General features: G+C 30.3%; 1 protein-coding gene across 2 annotated transcripts in view; it reads right to left on the bottom strand.

Moving 5' to 3' along the window:
- Nucleotides 1-13,966, bottom strand: part of LOC132741896 (zinc finger protein 91-like) — a 62,246-nt gene extending 48,280 nt beyond the window's left edge. Inside the window, exon 1 of one of the 2 annotated variants that reach the window (XM_060730165.1) lies at nucleotides 13,584-13,966. In XM_060730165.1, coding sequence (XP_060586148.1) covers nucleotides 13,584-13,623 — 40 coding nt within the window. In that variant the 5' untranslated portion in view covers nucleotides 13,624-13,966. Of the gene's footprint in view, nucleotides 1-13,436; nucleotides 13,541-13,583 lie in introns of those variants that run through there. The other variant, XM_060730167.1, reaches the window with a different exon arrangement.
- Nucleotides 13,967-21,029: the final 7,063 nt, after the last annotated feature.

Below are 21,029 nucleotides of genomic sequence, written 5' to 3'. Positions count from 1 at the left end.
CCGCAAACAGTTGTGGATATCAAAACATTGACTACTATTCAATTCAATTCAATTCAATTCTTTTATTCAGTGAAAACACATTTTCATATGAATATAAACAGCTAACGAACCAACAAGAACTTTGACATCAAACAAATAAACAATTATGATTAAGTATGGGTACAATAAAAATATTGACACAGTTGTTTATACTTAATGAATTATACTGTTTTAATTGCTATAATGATGTTGCAATTGCTATTATGCTGTTACAATTACTATTGTGCTGCTGCAATTGCAATTATGCTGTTGTAATTGCAATTATGATGTTGTAATTACTATTGTGCTGCTGCAATTGCAATTATTCTGTTGTAATTGCTATTATGCTGTTGCAAATGCTATTATGCTATTGTAATAAAGAAAGTACCAAAATATGAGAGAATGACAAGCGGAAAAATGTCATATAACAACTGACAAAATATTCTTACAAAGCAAAACTAATTTGTAAATTTAGCATGATCCTAACAATTAATTAATTATTCCAGTTTGTAGGCTTTTGGACGATGATAATAATAACATTCCTTTAACATTTTGTTCTGATAAATTTAAAAGTATCACATTCAAGCAAATAATGAAATTCATATAATATAATATAAACTCCAAGCCTGCTTGTGGGGCAACGAAATATGAGCCGCGTCACGACAAAACCAACATAGTGCGTTTGCGACCAGCATGGATCCAGACCAGCCTGCGCATCCGCGCAGTCTGATCAGGATCCATGCTGTTCGCTATCAGTTTCTCTACTTGTAATAGAGTTGGTAAGCGAACAGCATGGATCCTGATCAGACTGCGCGGATGCGCAGGCTGGTCTGGATCCAAGCTGGTCGCAAACGCACTATGTTGGTTTTGTCGTGACGCGGCTCATATATCGATTCGCCCAGTGCAGACCTAGATCAGCGGGCTCATATGCACCGCCTGAAAATAGTGTGCACTGATCGCTATTTATTCAATATTTATTTCTATATTTTCCTTCTGCCCAAATTGAAAGTTGGAGAAGGCCATTTAAGATATTTAGCTTTGTAAAGGTTAATAATTTAAACAATATCAATTCTAACTTAGTAACCACAAAGTTTGCCCCAATTATTATGTATACAGTAAGGACAGCTTGTAATATTAAAATCCCTTAAACTGTAAATGGAATGTTCCAAATTTAAGACTGGGGCAGAACCATTATGCAAATTGAGGTGGTTATGTGTTGATTTTTCGGACAGCTTAATTTAATACAGGAATGACAGAACCTTTCGTTCAATGTGTTGAATGAATTTATACCTGTTATTGGATTTAAGGAATTTCAAAACATATTTATTTCTAATATCAACATTTTTGCAGATGTTTGATGTAAATAAAAATATCTCTCATTTTTATGTGTGCATTTAATTTTTAACATGATAAATTAGGTATGTAGAAAATGTCAATTAAACAGTAGAAAACAACTTTTACAACTCGTATTGAAAGAACGTAGTGCCAATGTCTATGGGACATCGTGCTTGTATCAGAGACACCTCGCTGGCATCATAAAATGTCAATGCCTGACAATTAAATCTATAAGACATGGCGATAAGCATAATACCTCGAAATCTCATTATTAATATCGCAATGTATTATGGTCGCATGACGGGTTTTATATTTGGGAAGTAAGTTGGCCGTGCACGATAAGAAAACGAAAGATCGGATAGCCCCGTCTTCCGTGCTGATAGCCCAAGATAAAGCGGGAAAATAATGAAATTGTTCCGAATAAAACCGTCACTTTATCACTTCTCTGTCGTATCTTGAAGTCCCGACTAAAAAGCCCATTTATCTGGGATTATCAGACTATTCTGAAATTGGGAAAATGGTAAAATTGTTGAGTCTTCTGCGAAATATGTGGAATATTGATAAAAGTTGTCGCCAAATCTCGGCTGATTATCGAAACGGTGGCAGATTGGTACTCCTTTCTGTCTAATTACATATGATGGTTCCCGGTTGATAAGACCATAACGTATCAAGGGCCGCTATCGGAACCAGTATCCGTTATACCATCTTGGTTAATGGATTAATTTGAGCAAAATCTATCACGGTGCAAGCTTTTGTAATCAGTTATCGGGACGTTCATAAAGAAATAGAATATATGAGATGATGGTATCGCGGCACGAGAAATGGGTAGGCCTGAGTTCTATAGATAAGCATGATTCCTTGGTGCTAAATCACGTCTAGAGATAATTACAATTTGCAAATTGCATTTTGTCTATGGCCAGAATATTCCAGTAAAGATAACAGGACTGTGGAGGCATTGTTCTTTGTAATACTTGAGATGTTGGTCCTTATCTATCTACGATAGCAAATCTGTCTTGTTTTTAAACAGATCCGCCCTAAACGATTATTTTGGTTCTCTCAACTGCTCTATGTGCACGCATATAGGATCGTTTTCACAGATTGCTATCGCAGATTACCAAAAATAAATTTCTAGACATTTTCACACAATCAAATCTAGATCGACCTCCAGACACTACTAAGAATTATTCCATCAAGTTATGTCATCTTTTAATGTTATAATAATTTATAATACTGCTGTTCCAATAAAGGATAATCGACAAATTCTAGTCCGCACGAGAGAACGAAAAACATTTCAAACACCTCCGACATGGTATGTTATCTTTATTTCCTGCACGACTTTCACGCTCACCGTTGTGCGGTAAGTCTAAATGCAGTTGCGTGCAATGATAAGCCGACAACGTCCATATTCATTGTAATTCGGAAAAAAATACATTAATTCCCAGAACCAATACAATGTTAACATAGCAGATAATGAAAAAAGCTCTTTTGTTTATTTAATATCCTTTATGTGCCTTGAGGCCTTTTTCCCCTGTGCCCATCTCCGCCCAAACTATGGTCCTGCCCCCTTCCCGCCCCTACTGACAACTATCCTCCCCAAAAAGGTCCATTTAAGGATGTCTCACAAGTGCGCTATTACAACGTAAGGGGTAGTGTTCCAAGTTAAAGTTCGGCATCCTAAAGTGTCATAAATATTGCCTTATTCGTTTTAGATAAAAATTTGACTGTTTCAAAAATTTTCACTATTGTATATTTCACTTGGAGTAAATTTTACATTGACAGAGCTTTGCAACTTTTTTCTCGTTTATGTAGTGTCTATTCCACTTACGGAACATTTTCATTATTGCAGAGTTATGTAACTTGTCTATTTTTTGCAGCGTCTGAAAATCTCTGCATGAAATACACGTGAAAAACGTGAAACGTTATTTATGCAGCTATAACGTTTTGCACGATATTCACGGCGGGGGTATGAACATCAAACTTGCAGCAAGTTGATACTACGAGACCTTCAATCAACTAAACATCATCCAGCAGTTTGCCAACAATAAACGCATGGTGAGATCTTAACTGATTCCGCTTATCTTTTAAAGAATATTTACCATTAAAACGCTCGGTTAGATCACGACGACGGCGGGAACCTTCAAGAGTTCAGACTTGGGATCCGTTGTGATCTCGATAAATACATCAATAAACTCTCTGATTATTCCCCATTCTCTAGATAAAAATTGTATTTTCGCTTATCATGTTTTTGCAAGGGGGAAATGAAGAGATATAAAACAAGATAGGCACATCGAGTCGATGGAATGGAAACATGCCTTAGTGATACATAAATTGATAATAGAAGACATTCTGTTATTCGATGTCATGATATGATCATTTAGAAAGTGTATATCAGCAAAAATAAATGGACATGTTCTTTGTGTAGATTTCCTACTGATCCAATCGCGCTAGATCTTCTGGTTTGATTTGTGTTTATGTTGTTTAAAGTTATCTAAAATATGTTACATAGTGTTGATATTCTATTATTCAGAGATCATGCGAATGCTGTCAGTGTAATTTATGCACATCGAGTTATCAAGTCAATAGGTACTTTTATTGTTTTATCATATGCTCACCGATAAATACACCCCCATAGAAAAACACCCGTTCATCAGCAGTTGCACAAATAAAACGATTATGCTTTTTTGACATTCATGCTTATCATAATTGATTGTGTAAAATCAAATCATAGTTATAGCCCCTTCTTAGTTTTCTTCTAAACGCTGGAGAATGGATGCGATTAATTTGATTAAATCATAACCATAACCGGGTACGCTACTATCTATGCATAATCTATTGAGTTTTGACACTTGAAACGCTGACGAAAAAGGAAATAGTCCAATGACATAGATAGCCACGTAATCATGCACGTCCGTACAATCAGATCAGACCGTGTCCTGTTGGCTAACATATCTAAGTATTAAGGAAAACCTGAATACGAATCACCATGTGATCGGAAAACATTCTCTCACTTTGATCACATCTACCGATACTTATCGACATTTATCGATAACTTAGGCGATATTTATCGATATTAGTCGATATTTATCGATATTAGTCAATATTTTACATTTTTACCGCTATTTCCCGATATAAATAGGTATTTACCGATATTAGTGTGTATTTACCGATATTGGTCGATATTTAGCGATATAAGTCAATATTTACCGGGATTATTCGATATTTACCGATATTGGTCGATATTTACCGAATCTTTGGTATCAGTAGACTAGTATCACAATCCTTTTCGCGCTTAAAGATAAACTTATCATAGACAATTGACAGTGACAAATCGTGAGAAATCTGTTGCTCAAAATCGGAATGACATTGCAAGAAATGTTACAAGATTCAGCATGTAGGTGTATTAAAGTGCATCCTCGTTGTGCAGCTAGAAAATCCTTTCCATAGCAGGATATACATCGTTATACATCGTACTTGACAAAATGCAAACGGTAGTAAATTATCAATGATATGTAACTTAAGTTGTTATGATTTTGGACAAGATAGTGGATACATAAGATCCGTCATCTCAAAAAATATAGATTACGAAGAAAGATAAAAAACATAAACGTGAGGAGATCCATCAAGTTTACGTAGCTACTCAAATAAGACAAATGTATATATATTTGATAAGTGACCTTCACGTAGATACAACTTTTTGCCATTTAAAGGGATCGTTGGTCTTGTGATGAACGTATTGTATAACTTAAATAACATAGAGTTGATGATGGTAACGACCACCTCCCCTTAAAGGAACTCCACTGAGGCTTAAAAGCCTAAAATATATAATTTAAATTTCTTACATTGATCGACCGGGGCACAGAAAAAAATTGCAAAAGATGATTGAGAAACATATCCAGAAATATTTTGAAATTGTACTTTTATAATATTCTTAGCCCGTTTCGAGTGAATAGCGTTGCGACGCTTTTCACTTGTGTGTCGTGAGTCAGTTTTTCACAATAAGAATTATAATTCTAGAAAAATCGAGTGAGCAAATGATCTGATTTTTTTTTCATAAAGAAAATCATATTATATCGTTACGCAATGTCATGATTATATCTTAGTCAATCACCTTTGTGCTGGCAAAACGACCTCGTGTCATTTATTTAAGCGATGGAGTCCCTAGCAACGCAAATGGATGGATATCAGAAGATCGTGAGAGCAGCATCTTTGACGGTTTCTGGCTTTAAACATGACAGGGTTTATTGCGAGTCCTAGCAGGTGATTTCAACAACTCGCCATAATCCCACCAAGATGACACAGGTCAGGGAGGTGCCGATAAGAACAAATAGTTAACCATACTAAGTGAAAGTAATAAAATGGCGTCCTCTAAGTATCCTGCCACAAGTCGGTCTAGACGCAATTTCTGCGGCACCATCAGGATTTTTAACTATTACATCAGATCTGATTAATGTAACTGTTTCGACTAATTGCACGATGGATCAATCTTTGTGTAATTTTCACACCACGTGCCATGTACGTGCAATATTTTGCCTAAAATGAAAATAACTGGTCTATTTCATAGATACTATCTGTAAAAAAATATGTTGGAAGCTCGTATGAAATTTTGAAAACATTTTGTTTGAAGTTTAAAAGGAGTGAAAGCAGTAATATTAAGATTAAGATAAAGTAGAGATATAGAGATGTCGCCAAAACTCCTGACAGATAAAATGTATTTCTCCTAATTTGGTTTTCTTTTTGCAATATCACCAGGCTTATCTGATTACCACTTTAATGAAAGCATCGTTGCGAAAATCTACCATACAAAATAGTATGTGTGAAATATCGTGTGTTTGTAAGTCGCATAACTTTCCTAAAATAAATGTCAGGAAAAATTATATGTACTTACTCAATATACAATATGTATATCTTTAGCTTATAACACTGATTATTTGTGTTTGTAAAAAAAACACACAAATTAATACATGTATGTATGTATGTTTTTATAGATTGCGGTTGTGGTTACATACCATGCGAGAGCACATTCTGCAGAACCATATAATGTACATACATCCCACTTGGTCGGGTGGTTATATTAATATGTTATTAATGTTATTGTTTTTACATGTACACATGTCACTATATTAAAAGACATACATACATACATACATACATACATACATACATACATACATACATACATACATACATACATACATACATACATACATACATACATACATACATACATACATACATACATATATACATACATACAGACATACTTACATATATACATACATACATACATACATACATACATACATACATACATACATACATACATACATACATACATACATACATACATACATACATACATACATACATACATACATACATACATACATACATACATACATACATACATACATACATACATACATACATACATACATACATACATCACATACATACATACATACATACATACATACATACATACATACATACATACATACATACATACATACATACATACATACATACATACATACATTTTTAATTCTAATATTTTACGATTTCGTACGATATCGGATTTTATATTTATGTGTGAAATCAGATTTTTCTTTCTTTGTGTATTAAAATACCCGAAAATCATTCGTAAAATATCATTAGATATAAAGCGAAATATCTCACGTTTCTCGCTTTGTAAATCACACTAAGAAAGTATTTAGTGTTGCGTTAAATGGCGATATATTTCAAGGGGGTTTTAAAACCTCTTTTTTCTCTCATTTATTCTAACATTGTTAACATTGCTTTAATTTGTTTTTCTATGGGTGATTCTGGCTGTAATGTAATATGTTTAATGTCACTATTATTATGTCGAATTTGTAACGAAAATACCCACAATTATAACAAATGATTTATACACATTACGCACATATAATTTTGCGATTTAGAATAACCAAAAAAAAAATGGTGGAATCTTTATGATTTTGCATTTTAATGTAACGCGTATCATTTTGTTTTCTTTAATATCAATTAATAAAAGTACTTTTTAATTACCTTTTAATGTAAATTAATTAAAGATGTTCAAAATAACTAAAACTGAAAATAGAGTGATACCCACAAAATAGATAATCTTACGTGGCGCCTATATTATCTAGCTACCCAAAATAACGGACATTTTCATTGGTTCCTTCCATTGTCAAGGAGGCGTCTTATCTTATCATTATCCAGATTAGCTTGCAAAGATTTTAGCCCACTGCAAATGTGTTGTTATCTGTGGTTTTGTTTGGGTTGTTGTTTCTATATAAGGAGTTTTAGGTATTTTCACTTGTGGCCCATTTACTTATCAGGGTGGCTATCAATTGATGTGATAGGGTTGAAAATCTGCGGAGAGATAGCACATATCTTGAGAGGATGTCATGTCTGTCGCGATTACTAATTGACGAAGATTGGGACGACAGATTACGTCATGAACTTGTTTACGAAAATAGATATATATTTATATAAAGATGACAAAAAAATCGTAACAAAATAAAACATGCTACAAAGCCAGATTTCGGGGTCATATTTGGTTATCTTAATTGATAAATGTTTCACTCGAGTGTTTATAAATATGGCTGCTTCGATGGCAATATGAAAGAATTTTTACTTAATTTGATTTACGTACAGGTTACATATACTCTAGTATCAGATATTTCAGTATAGTAATATAATAATAAAACAACTATTACTGTCATCTATATATTAATTATTCATACCCTTTGTCACTTCTTGAACGCCGTTGAATATCATTTCTGTTGAATACCATTTCTGTTAGTAGTGAGTAAACAAAACTTCTAGATAGGCATTTGTCAACAAGAAAGCAGCTTAACCTAACAGACCCAAATTGAATTGATCATTAACAGATATATCCGTCCAAACTTATTTGTAAATGATTAAATTGAATTAATACATTTTCCTTTCATGACAACACCTTGTTTTAAAATACTTAATTAAATAATAATACAAACTAAACATGAACAAATCATAACGCCGTTTTGTAAGTTAAGTTTCATTTTATTTATTGATTACATTGAAAATGGACCCAAAAGTTCAAAGTTCAAGCCTCGATTACTAACAGAAATGAGAATCAATTAATTTACTAGTATTTGTAAAATTAATTTAAGATCATCAAGTTGTCTTTTATGTTTTTGAAAATTAAATTCGGGATAATCTGTTAAAAGACAAAAACAAATTGATTTCTTTAATGCAAACAAAAGATGAATATTTTAGAGAAACTTCTTACAGAATGATTAAACCATTTTTTGGAAATCAAAGTTGTTTTTAATCAAACGTTTTTTTTAAAGATTATATATGCTTTACTGTAGCAATACATTTAAATATGAGGAAATATTTAAAGCTACAATCACACGATACCTCGTTTCATTATATGTTAATGTAAAATATCATATTACATCTCTGTAAAAAAAGTACAAAACATATTAAAAGGAAAATAGAAAAGTCCCTCCTTATAGATATCATGCATAGATAAAGCCCAAATGTCGATACTATAATATGTATCTTTTACATACGCTTATCTACGTCAATCGATATGAGACAAAAGATAGATTGAAGTCGATTTTGTTGCAGCAACATATCTAACTTATCTGACTGACATAAGACAAAAGAAGATGAATGGGGATAAAAGAAAAGAAGGCAGAGAAGCGACAGCAAATAGAAGTAATGACTAAAGCGATGCTCAGTCTTTTTTTCTGCCCCTTTGCTATGACAACCATATCGGTATATAATATTTACTATTATAGTTTTCGTTAGTATAACCTTATCTTATTAATCTATTTAATTAACTGCTGTTTGAGCCTCATTGTACTTTTTATTCATGTTTGTCACCTCATTGTGTCATTTTTGTTTACTTGACTTGGTAAAAATCATAAGTACCTGTAAAACATGATTGTGGATTTGGTGGAATGATGGAATAATTTAAGAGAAGCAAAAAAGGGGGATACAAAACATTATATGGTCAAGTATTAAAAAATGAATTCAGTGTCATTGTATAGACATTTAGATGGAAAACAACACAAACATTATAAAAATCGTAAAGAATGTTGATCTTACTTGGTCAGGTCTTATTTTAATGAGTACATTGTGCAAAAAGTACAATAAATAATTGTCAACAGTAAGAAACCTTGTATATGAAAATATCAAGTCAAAATGATATATTATATTGGAATGTTATTTATGAATTTGATAAGCAAAATAGATAACAAAACATTTCATGCATTTTTTCTTCTTTACAGAGTGAAAAAGAACCCCATAGACTATCAGCTTTCACTTTACTTTTGGGAAAGTATATGCATTTCATCATGTTACTATAAGTGCAATTATCAGACTTAAATTTATATTCTATCCAGTTTTTGGCGTATTATTTAACCTAATCATGGAGGATTTTCATTGCTCGTATCTAGGGTACCATCAAAAGCGGTTGACCCCTGATCTAAAATGTGACCGTGTATGTAGTTTTTATGCAAAGTGTGATAAGACAGTCAGATTTCATATCGCTTTCAAGAGCATACCTCGGATGGCCAAACTTTTGCCTTATCACTTATGTAAATACTAGAGGTAGATAACCAAAGATAAACTGAAGAAAACCTATAAACTTGAGGGCCACATAAAATGATAAAATTCTGTCACATTCCTGTAGAATACGTTACTTGTTATGTGGGACCTGATAGAGATTTCACTTTTACGAAATACACCCCATATATTGTCAACCTTTCCAACGTTACGTTCTTTTTTTTTTCTTTTTTTTTTTCCTCGATGTTGCCAAATAAGAGAGCTATACAACATAGCATATGGCGATAATGTCAGATACCGTCGAACCCAATCTTCTCTTTTCATGAATATGTGAATATTTTGTCACCTTCTTCGGATATTACAATAATACTAGAATAACATTACTAATGCTTATTCAAAGCATAAAATATTTCCCTCCTCCACATTTTTTTGTAGGACCTGTTTAAAAGTTATTAGAAATACTTTGATTATCTGATATAAATTCACATGTTCACATTTGTGTGAATTTAAAATAAGTACAAACAATAAGAATGTTTTTGAATCATATATTGTAAAGCAGGGGGAATGACCACGAATTGTATTTAAGAAAAGATAGCAATCATTCATTGTAGAAAGTAAACTAATTTGAAAGAATGTTATAGTAAAATGTTATAGTAAAAGTTTATCATAATAATTTATACTGATTTTAGTACTTTGGCAACCATGCAATCATTATTGCTAAACAATGAAAAATGGTACGTTGAATGTAGTCTTTGAATTTATTAAATATCGACATGCTAATAATATTAATCCATACCAAACATTTAGGAAAACAGAAAATTATAAAATTGTATAATTTCAAGAATATCAAATAGTTAGAGGACAGACGGACGGACAGGCGAACGTTCGTGGAATCAACATCACCCATCAGTAAAACCAATGCATTTTTTCTCTAAAACTTGATGTCTACCATCAAATGGGTTTGTCCGTTAAGAGTCATGTTTCTTACGATAACACAAACAAAAGCTTTACCCATAAAACTAGCAAACGTTTTTATCTTGCAGTCTAAATTATCCGCGGATAAGAAACTAGCGATTATAAATTATTTGTGGATAAGGGTTGGTAGATAGTGACGTTATGGCCAGGATAAGCCTAGAGATATGATATATGACAACCATAAAATTAAGTATCATGGACAATTATTGAGATAACCATATCTCTCCATGGATAGCCAAAACGAGGTCCGTATTCTGTAAACGCAGATCGAAATAGGTCGTAAAATCGTATTTGTTCTGCTTTTTCTTTATCGTGGGTTTTTGTTGTTTCAGGGATGGAGATGGCTTTTTATGACTTCTTTAAAATATGCTTGTCTATAATGTAGATAAAGGCAGTGAAAACTTTTACATAGACCTACTTCTCTCTCTTTACCTCCATCTGCTCTATCGTTCAAATCTTATCAGAAATTTAATATATAAAAAACATATATCTATTATCTATATAAAAATGGATTGAAATCGAATGTTTTCTGATAGAAACTTGAAATCGGTTAAAATACGCTACAGTCTAGATTTGTGTAAGCCGTAAATATTTGTATATATTTTTAAAAGCGAAAATGCAGCATACATTATTTATGAAGAACATTTAGTCTTGTTTAGTGATGCAGTTGAATAAATTAGCAAAATTATATATAATTACCATCCGACATAAACGATGCTAATGTAATGCTGAATTTTTAATTATTTTTAGTCAACAATATCGCTGGAATCAAATTATAATGCGCTACTGCATATAGTCCATTGTACAGCTTATTTCATTAAAATCTATAAAAACACATAAATTATCACAAAATAAAATCATATTAGAAGTAAATGAAGAAAGGTTAAAAATAGAATTATGCCTTGGAGGTCAATGTTTAAAAAATGACGAGTTATGAAAAATTAAAACGTTCTCGTTAAAAAGAAAATGAAAAAACAATCTGATATAAAGAAACGTTTTCGTTAATAAGAAGAAAAAAAAACACTCAAAAATAAAGAACTTGTTCCATGAACATAAGATATATTGTTTTTCTTTATTTTTTCAAATTTATTTTGTTAAATTAAGAGAATTAAAATATTCTGCTTAATACCACAATCTTTCTCATTAGAAATACAATATAAGAATCATGGAATAAGTTCAATATATAGGAAAATAAATATTTATATAGTCAAATACAGGAAATTATCATTGACAGAAAATCTTAATTTTCCACACACGCAACTTTGTCTGATAAAAATTAAATATATTGAGAAGCATTCCTGATATATCATGACTACTTCCATGTATAATAAATGTTCATTTCTTAGTAAACAAATTATTTACAAAACAATAGTCATTACGTCGTCCAGGGCGATTAATCAAATAAGTTGTTCAATAATATATTAATAAAGGCATATATATGGACAATTATTGATTGATTTACTGATTGTTTGATTGATTGATTAATTGATTGCTCGTTCATGCAAATCATGAACATAAATCATACTAAGCTTCATTCAATTATATGTTTTAATACAACTTTAGATATTGCATTGCATTATAACAAAATGTTTGATACAAATAAGTGCAATATATCAATTAATTATACATGTATTATAAATGTGTATTAATATACACCGTTTCTTTGAAATCATTACAATCATAAATTATTATCACCACTTAAATCACCATAATTAGTGTAGTTTATGGTTATCTTGCATAAGTATTGTATTTGTAATTTTGTTAATTAATAGTATAGCGAAAATGACATATATCAAATAGTATATTTTATATGCCAAAGTTTAGAAAGCGTTTCGTATTGTAAAACGATGATAAAAATAAATATAAACATGACCTGTTTATCGATACAATTTTGTTATATTTGGTGTGTATATCTCCCAAGCTTGAGGAAGAAAAAGCTTTTTACATAAATTACCTTTTAAGGGACAAAATGATAACGGAAAAATGGAACAAGATAAATAAATGATAACGTAAGTCGATAGGAAGATGGGACAGCACACTTATCACTACAGTTAGTTTGTTATCTTAAAGTAACAGCGTTATCAGGAACCAGGTGAACATGTTTGTATGCCCATAGCAACCTAGGGCAATATCGTTCACTCACTAAAACCCAAACAAAAATAAAACCCCAGAAATATACTCAAATTTTTATATGAAAAAAATCATAATCAAATACATCTTGAATATGTTTAAATCAACGATCAGTTTATACTGTGTATTTACATTTTGTAAAATCATTGTAAATTTGATAATAATTTATTTATCTTTGTTTCTGATTATGCGATATCAATATTGCAAAATTTAAATTAAAAAAAAAAACTGCAATAAAATGAATGTAGTAATAATTAAACAAAATGTATCACAAAGATATGAAAATGGGTTTACAACAAATTAAACCAATGGCATATTGGTTAATATCATATGTGTTTAAATCAATTTTACGATATTTTACAAATGGTGACAATAATATTTAGCAAAGAAATATACGAAAAATACAGTTCATTACATACATATATATGTGTTGACAATAATGCATCGGAAATTCCAGAGCGATAGAATACCATGATAACGCAAAGAGGTGTTCCGTTTGCAAGAATATTTTATCACAAATATTTTCTATATCTAATATTTCAGTAAAAAAACTTATATCCACTTACTTTTGAATGGCTTAGGATTAGATTGTTTCCTTCTTGACATTTTAGACACACTTTTTCACTCTCCTTTCTTTTACTTAAACTCCCCGGTATTGTATTGATGACCCTTGCGCAATGTGCAGTGACCCTGATGTAACATGCGCCATAGCACTACCAATAAAAACAAAACCAATTTCGTATTTATAATCCAAAATAATAAAACAATCACTGAAAATATTTTATACGAATGTTCAATAATTTAATACGAATATCAGTCCAAACATAATGTCACACTGGTTTTGCGGTTTATAAAGTAAAACATGAACCGTACAGTTGAATGTTCAATATTACACTGAAGTCGAAATTGGTATATTATCGTCTGCAATTAGCGCGGTAGTATGCTATTGGGCGTTCGGCTCGGGCTTATCGCGACGTTAGATTAGATGTTATCTTATCTGAACGACTAATCTCGACCATTCATCGGGACACTTATCGGACTATCTGAGGTCACGTCATTTGGTACGCGAATTTCTATCCAACACTTGGCAATTGCAAGCGAAAAAACAATAGTGAAACAACAGGTCTATAGGGTATAGTTTCAGATATAAAATTTGATAGCACGAACCAAGAGCCTTGGTCAATTGTGTTAGAAGTGTGGGCAGATTTTGAGATAACTGTTGTATCTACACGATTCATCTAATGTATAATTTTCCTTGGTACGAACGTTCCCTTGAACACGTCCTATTAAAATAAATTATCTTTGAATACAAAAACAGCGGGTCAATATTTTATTTACTATTACTATTAGTTAATGAAAATTGAAAGGAACATTCCAAACGCTTTAATTGAACTTAAAATGGGAAACCTGTAAAATATTATTTAAAGAAAAAAGACGAACTTTAAACATATCGATGTTAAAACGTCTATGCATTAATTAATTCTCGGTGCTTAATTCATTATGCCACGTGCATTTACAACTATTAAGAACTATTTTAATGAGTATGTACTTGCAGATATGTGCTCAAAGGTGAGGTTATCCGATACACCAAACACGTGCGGAGTAAACACCGCGCTTTCAATTTCAGTCAAAGAAGATTGGCTAAAGGGAGATAAGTCATAAACCTTCCAACACTACAAGTTAACTACATGATTGTATTCATTGCGCGCATCAATGCAAACAAAGTAATCGTTTGAACACAAAATCAATAAATTATAATCAATATTTATCATCAAAACTACTTTGGTACCGCACATACGAGTATGTATTGGTTTCAAAGAAACATGGTCAAAATCGCACACACGGCAAACGTGTTGATATGATATTGTGCGTTACTATAATATCTTTAAAACACTATATTATGTTAATGAGGGAAGTGAATCGGTCTCATTTTGTGTCTCGTTATCACCAAGTTTCTATTGATCTTACGTTGAATTACATGATTCTACCTTAAATTCAATATTTCCTAACTAAAAAACAATCTGAGGTAAATGTATTAAAGTTAAGTAAAAACAATGAATCTTTGAAATCCATCTATATTATGTGCCCTATTTAAAAGTTGACGTCAATGAGTAAATTTGTAATTTAAGTATGTAATCATTGACAATTACTTACAGATTTATTTTCAAGTAAAGTCGTTTCAAGTTAGTTGCTTTTAAAGTAAGTTTAATAAATTATTTCTGAAGCTTAGAAGGACAATAATCATACTAATGAAAAAATAATAATTATAGTAATAAAATGTTTAAAATAATAATAATGATAATAATAATGAATAATAATAATAATAATTATTATTATAATAATAATGATAATAATATTAATAACAATGTAATTTATAAAATAATAATGATTATGATAGAAAGTCTATAAAAATGAATTTATAAAAATGATTAATAATGATAAATAATAATGATAATGATGATATAATAATAATAATAATAAATAATAATAATGATAATAATATTAATAATAATGTAATTTATAAAATAATAATGATTATGATAGAAAGTCTATAAAAATGAATTTATAAAAATGATTAATAATGATAAATAATAATGATAATGATGGTGATGATGATGATGATGTAATAATAATAATAATAATGATAATAATAATGATTATAATAATTATAATTATAATAATAATTATAATAATAATAATAATTAATGTCTTTGCATGGACTTAATGGTATATAAGATAATTCATTAACATTATTTTGTATAGGATACTGCTTATTCCAGAAAGTAACATATATTTTTAATTTAACAAATTTTTGTCAACTGAATAATAAATTAAAATGCATCGGTTATCATACAAATTCTTTTAAATTTATCTAAATGCTACATGAAATACTTTCACTTTACTGTATAAGCTTTCATTTTGCATCGATATTTAAAAGGTCAATGTTTCTATTTTTAATCAACATAATTTTCCATACAACTACAATTAGCATAATGCATATTCATGAAGATATTCGCATATAAAATACTATTCGTCATAACGTCATATTAAGCGAGTCATGTTATAAAGATGCAATTCTCCTAACCGATCAATTTAAGGTTTTGTTTTTCAAATGCTCTATAGTTTGTTAATACATTTGTATTATATTTTTGAAAAAAAAAAAAAGATAACGTAGGATAGATACAGAGAACTACTTCCTGTTTTAATTAAATTCTGTTTATGAAAGAAAATGAGTTATGCAAAATCTCCTACTCAAACCCATCCCCTTCTATTCTCGTTTCATTATGTGGAGAAATTTACTGTTTTCATAATAATTATAAAAGTTTAAGCTTGAACTTTGAGGTAAAATTCAATTGTTTGTCCCATGGCAAAAAGTACCCATGGGACTTTTATTACTTATTTATGTAACTAGTATTCATATTTGATTTTTTATTAACAATAGATGAAGATTGTGAATTTCTATATTTATTCTTGTGTATTTTGGCTTTTTAAGCCTACCTTTCATTTAACAGCATAATGCTTGGTAAAGAAATCTGTATATACATGAGCATATTTTACAAGTTTCACATTTTCTGTCATTTATTGTCATTAAAGAGATTTAAGAAGGACGAATGTCTTTTTTTACAAAGCATCTTGATTGTTTAAATATAAACTGCGAATAAATGACCAATATTGGAATATCTAGAAATTACTATGTTAATTAATTCAATAAAATCATCATCGTTTCTATTTTCACTTATCCATCCTTTATTAAATAAAACAATACATGGCTTGTTTTTAAACATTGTATTTGTAAATACTTAAATCTCAGTGTTGTTACATATTTTTTCTGATCTTTCGGGATCATTGACGACAATGTTTTTTATTTTTTGTTGTGGATTGAAATAAAAGGTTAACCGGTGCTAGGGGGGGGGCATAAACAATATTGCAATTTTCCTAATCAGGCTCAAGGAAACCATGTCTGAATTTTTTAACTGCTTTTATTATTTACTTTTAAAAAATCATACTTTTTCAGATCTTAAAACTTGAATTTTGGATTTGAACATTTTTTATTCATTTCAATTTCAAAAATTGTCTAGAAAAACTGAACGAAAAATAAGGTTAGATATAAATCATATTGAAGTTTAGCTGTACTGTTTTGACTTTTATTATTTGTAATTTAATTCTATGAAATTGCTTTTGTCTTTTGTTCACACTCTAATTAAACATATAACATAATTAAAACACATACAGACAGCAGACATTTTATTTTATTCCAATAGGCTTTAAAGGAGAACACAAAACAGGCAAACTAACGAACAGTTTAGGACATCAACATATAAACATAATACCAACAATCATTATGTTGAACCTCAGTCCTAGACAGAAATTATCTAATACTAGTAGTTGAACTCATATCACGTATACAATTATATATTCTAGAAAAAAAATTCTGCAATGTACAAAAAGTGACAAAAGCAATTGTTTTTAGCCTTGGTCATCGGCAAATGTAAAAGATTTTTCTGGAACAAACTACATATACTTCTAATAGGTTTAAAACACATTATATAATAATAAAATACTACACTTTTATGCATTTTTATATCAAATATTAATTTTGATTTCTCTGTCACATCTCTGATAACAGGTATGGTTGTAATTTCTAGGATTTTTTTTAAATAATAAATATTTCAAAATTTTAGGTATTATGTTATGCTTGCATAAATGAAAATCAGAAAAAAGACAGCGAAAACAAAAAGAAAATTGCAGACTCGATTTTATTGAGTCAGATCATGAGAGATAATAAAAATTACAACACCTCCCACGCCCCCTTACACCGCCTAAATGTCGTTATCAAGCTTTAACAAAAAAGTAAAGTGTTGGAATCAATAATCCCGAATGACTTTTTTTTTTAAACAATGTGAAAATAAATGTTTTTCAATAGTGATATGTACTCAACAATATGGCAACTTTACAAAAGATGACAAATAAGTTTGCTTACAAAACATATGTATATATGCATGAATCAACAAAATGAAATTTGTGGTAAACAAACACTACAACTCGATAAAACTTTTCAATGATATTTTCAAATGATCTTATCACCGTCTAATTTTTTGACATAATATTTTGTTTATACAACTAAACTTCATACGCCATTTAATTTGTATTTCTGGTAGCCACTTGAAATGCATCAAAAGTATATGACGCAATTTGTAAATCGATATCTTGCAATACTGAATCAAACATTCAGCTTTGTTTTTGTTTTTTAATTTATAAAATCTATTAAAGACAAAGATTAATTTTCAATGTTTATCCTTGCGTTAAGTTTTATTGTAAAACCGTGGTATTGTCATCATGTACATTAGTCATGCTGAAAGCATCGTAAAACAATTGTTATAGAACTAAAATTTACTTACAATGGATTTTATGTCTTTCATTTTTTTATTTAATATCAAGGATCTTGCATATGATATTGACCCTTGTTTTGTGATGCTGATGAACTGTTTTTAAAGATAAAATAGTTATATTTGTCTTGTAACGTTTCTGATAACTTGTTTAAGTCATGTTTTTGGCACTCCATGCATCGCTAGAATACCACGATACCTGTGTATCATGTTGTTATGTTTTTTTAATGAAACAATCTAAAACATTGTTTAACCTATAGTTTTATCATTCAAAAATAAGTATTTCGAAGAGCAAATATTTCATGTTGCCTAAGATACACACAAAAGCTTGATTCACTCAGAAGAAAAAATAAAATGAAAGATATTTTCAAGAGCATATTCTCTAAATGTATTTTTCCAGAGATATGATCAACAAATAATAATAGCTCATGTCTGATTGTATTATATATAGAAATGACAATTTAACGGTTTTTTATCAAGAAATATATGCAGTTGATTTTGATTGGATTATTCCCGCGTTCTTTGCATATCAAAATGCCACGTAGCGACATGTATTGCCATGAACTTTCACTTTTGGTTTATTTGAAGACGTAAAGAAAGACTTTATATGCAAAAGAAAATCAAAATTCAAAACAGAGGTATTGCAAATCTACATGTGTTACAAATTTGCAACATTTGAATTATGTAGTGAATAGTTCTGTTTACTATTATTGTAAAATCTACGCTGATAGGTGGCTAAAGACTATACTTGTAGTAAGAGTAAAGGAAACTGAGCGAAAGAATATTCAAATAATTAACAATGCATGTTTTAAAATTGGTCATAGATGTATAGACCGCAGACCAATATATGTAAAGTTACTTGGCCTGACATTTAGTTGTAAAAATCTGGCAAGTGTCAAAAATATCAATCACTGTTTCTAGTGCTATTGAGAAAAATGCCTTTAAAACAATAATTACATTTATTTATATCACTCATCATTCCGAAATGATGTTTCCAAATTGTATTTCAAAATAATGAAATCATTTCAAGATTTAATAAAGTTGTTTGAACCTAAGTGTCCAAACATACTCTCAATTAAAATGAATTCGCACGTTCAGGTTTGATAACATGTTTAACTATTATGTCATTTAAATTTGTGATATATTCATCCTGCTGGAAGATGAATGTTATCCTTATTTGCATATTTTGTGACTTTTTATACGGTTTGATGCAGACAACTTTGAAAGAATTCAAAGATCTTTTATAAGAAAATCTCGAGAAAGAGTGATCCCTTGGAAGCATTTATCACAAAAAAATTTGCTTCAGTCTGTGTACATGGTGGATAATGAAAAATGCAACATCCCTTCCGCCCCCTTGCACCGACTTGAGCGGTACTCATTTGTCAACACTTAAATATACTGGAATCAATGATTCCAAAGCACCATAGATTTATAACAACACTGAAGCACAAGACTAGCACTTATAAATATAATGGTCTTAAAAAAGTAATGAATGATAACAATTTATGTTAATTTCATAGGATTTAATTTCGCCAATGGAAGAATACTATCCCTAGCAAGACGTTTTACAATCACAAAATAAGTATTACGTATTACTTTACATAGATTTACGAACATGCACCTATTAAAAATCAATCAATCATATTATTTAAGTATGGGGGTGGGGGAGATTAGGATAATAAGACCAAGTACATCCTTTATATCATTGCACCTCCTTCTCCGGAACATGACATATCTGTAACCGACAAATACCCTTTTTTCGTATATCTAACAAATATGCCATAGTATGTTATTTGTATTTCTAATAATAAAGTTTTGCATTAAAAGTATTGTTTGCTTGATGAATAACTGTAAAATTCAAATTTATTAAATGTAAAAATTAGAAAGGGAAGACACATTGAAAGTAAAAATGACGAAATAATTATAATACAAATGTAATAATAAAATTCGAAAACCACATTATCGGTTTTATTAGGTCTGTTGAAAAGAGCAGCGTTTCTCACTTTCACGCACCCTAGCACCGGCTTAAGCGGCAGTGTATAATCCTCACACCATTAAACGTTCCGATCTCAAAGGACCAGCAAAATATAACACACATTTTACAGTTGCCCCATAGCACTTACCACCGGCTGTTGTGAGTATACAAAACTGGACAAGGGAGACTCGAGATCAACAAAAAGTTGAAATTGCAAAAGTGAACAGAAAATTGGTAAGCAACCTATTTACTAGTACAATAAGTATAAATTCGAAAGAAATTTGCGTACCATTTTCCTTAGGGAATCTAGATCTATAAGGAATTGTTTTTTCAATTCAATGCACGACAAACTGCTTTATATGTCTACGACTAGAAGAGACGCAATCATATGAAAATGATCAAAAATCTCATTGAGTAAGTCATAATCAACTGTAATGTCATGCAATTATTACCATATAATCTTGCACTATACCCAAAGCAAGCAGTCCCCCGTGGCACTATCGTTTAATTTTAACTTTTATCAAACGAACAAACCTTTTATTGTTTTGTTATTGCATACCGAAATACTCGCTATGCATAGATTCATTTTCATAAAATTGAAATAAAACACATTACAGAATCATTGCCGAAGAAAACAAAGCTGCAATTAT

The sequence above is a fragment of the Ruditapes philippinarum genome, unplaced genomic scaffold (assembly GCF_026571515.1).
Source record: "Ruditapes philippinarum isolate M1 unplaced genomic scaffold, ASM2657151v2 ctg1339_1_1_1_1, whole genome shotgun sequence".
Taxonomy (NCBI): Eukaryota; Metazoa; Mollusca; class Bivalvia; order Venerida; family Veneridae; genus Ruditapes; species Ruditapes philippinarum.
Note: the sequence above shows the minus strand (reverse complement) of the source record. Positions and strands in the feature narration are given on the sequence as shown.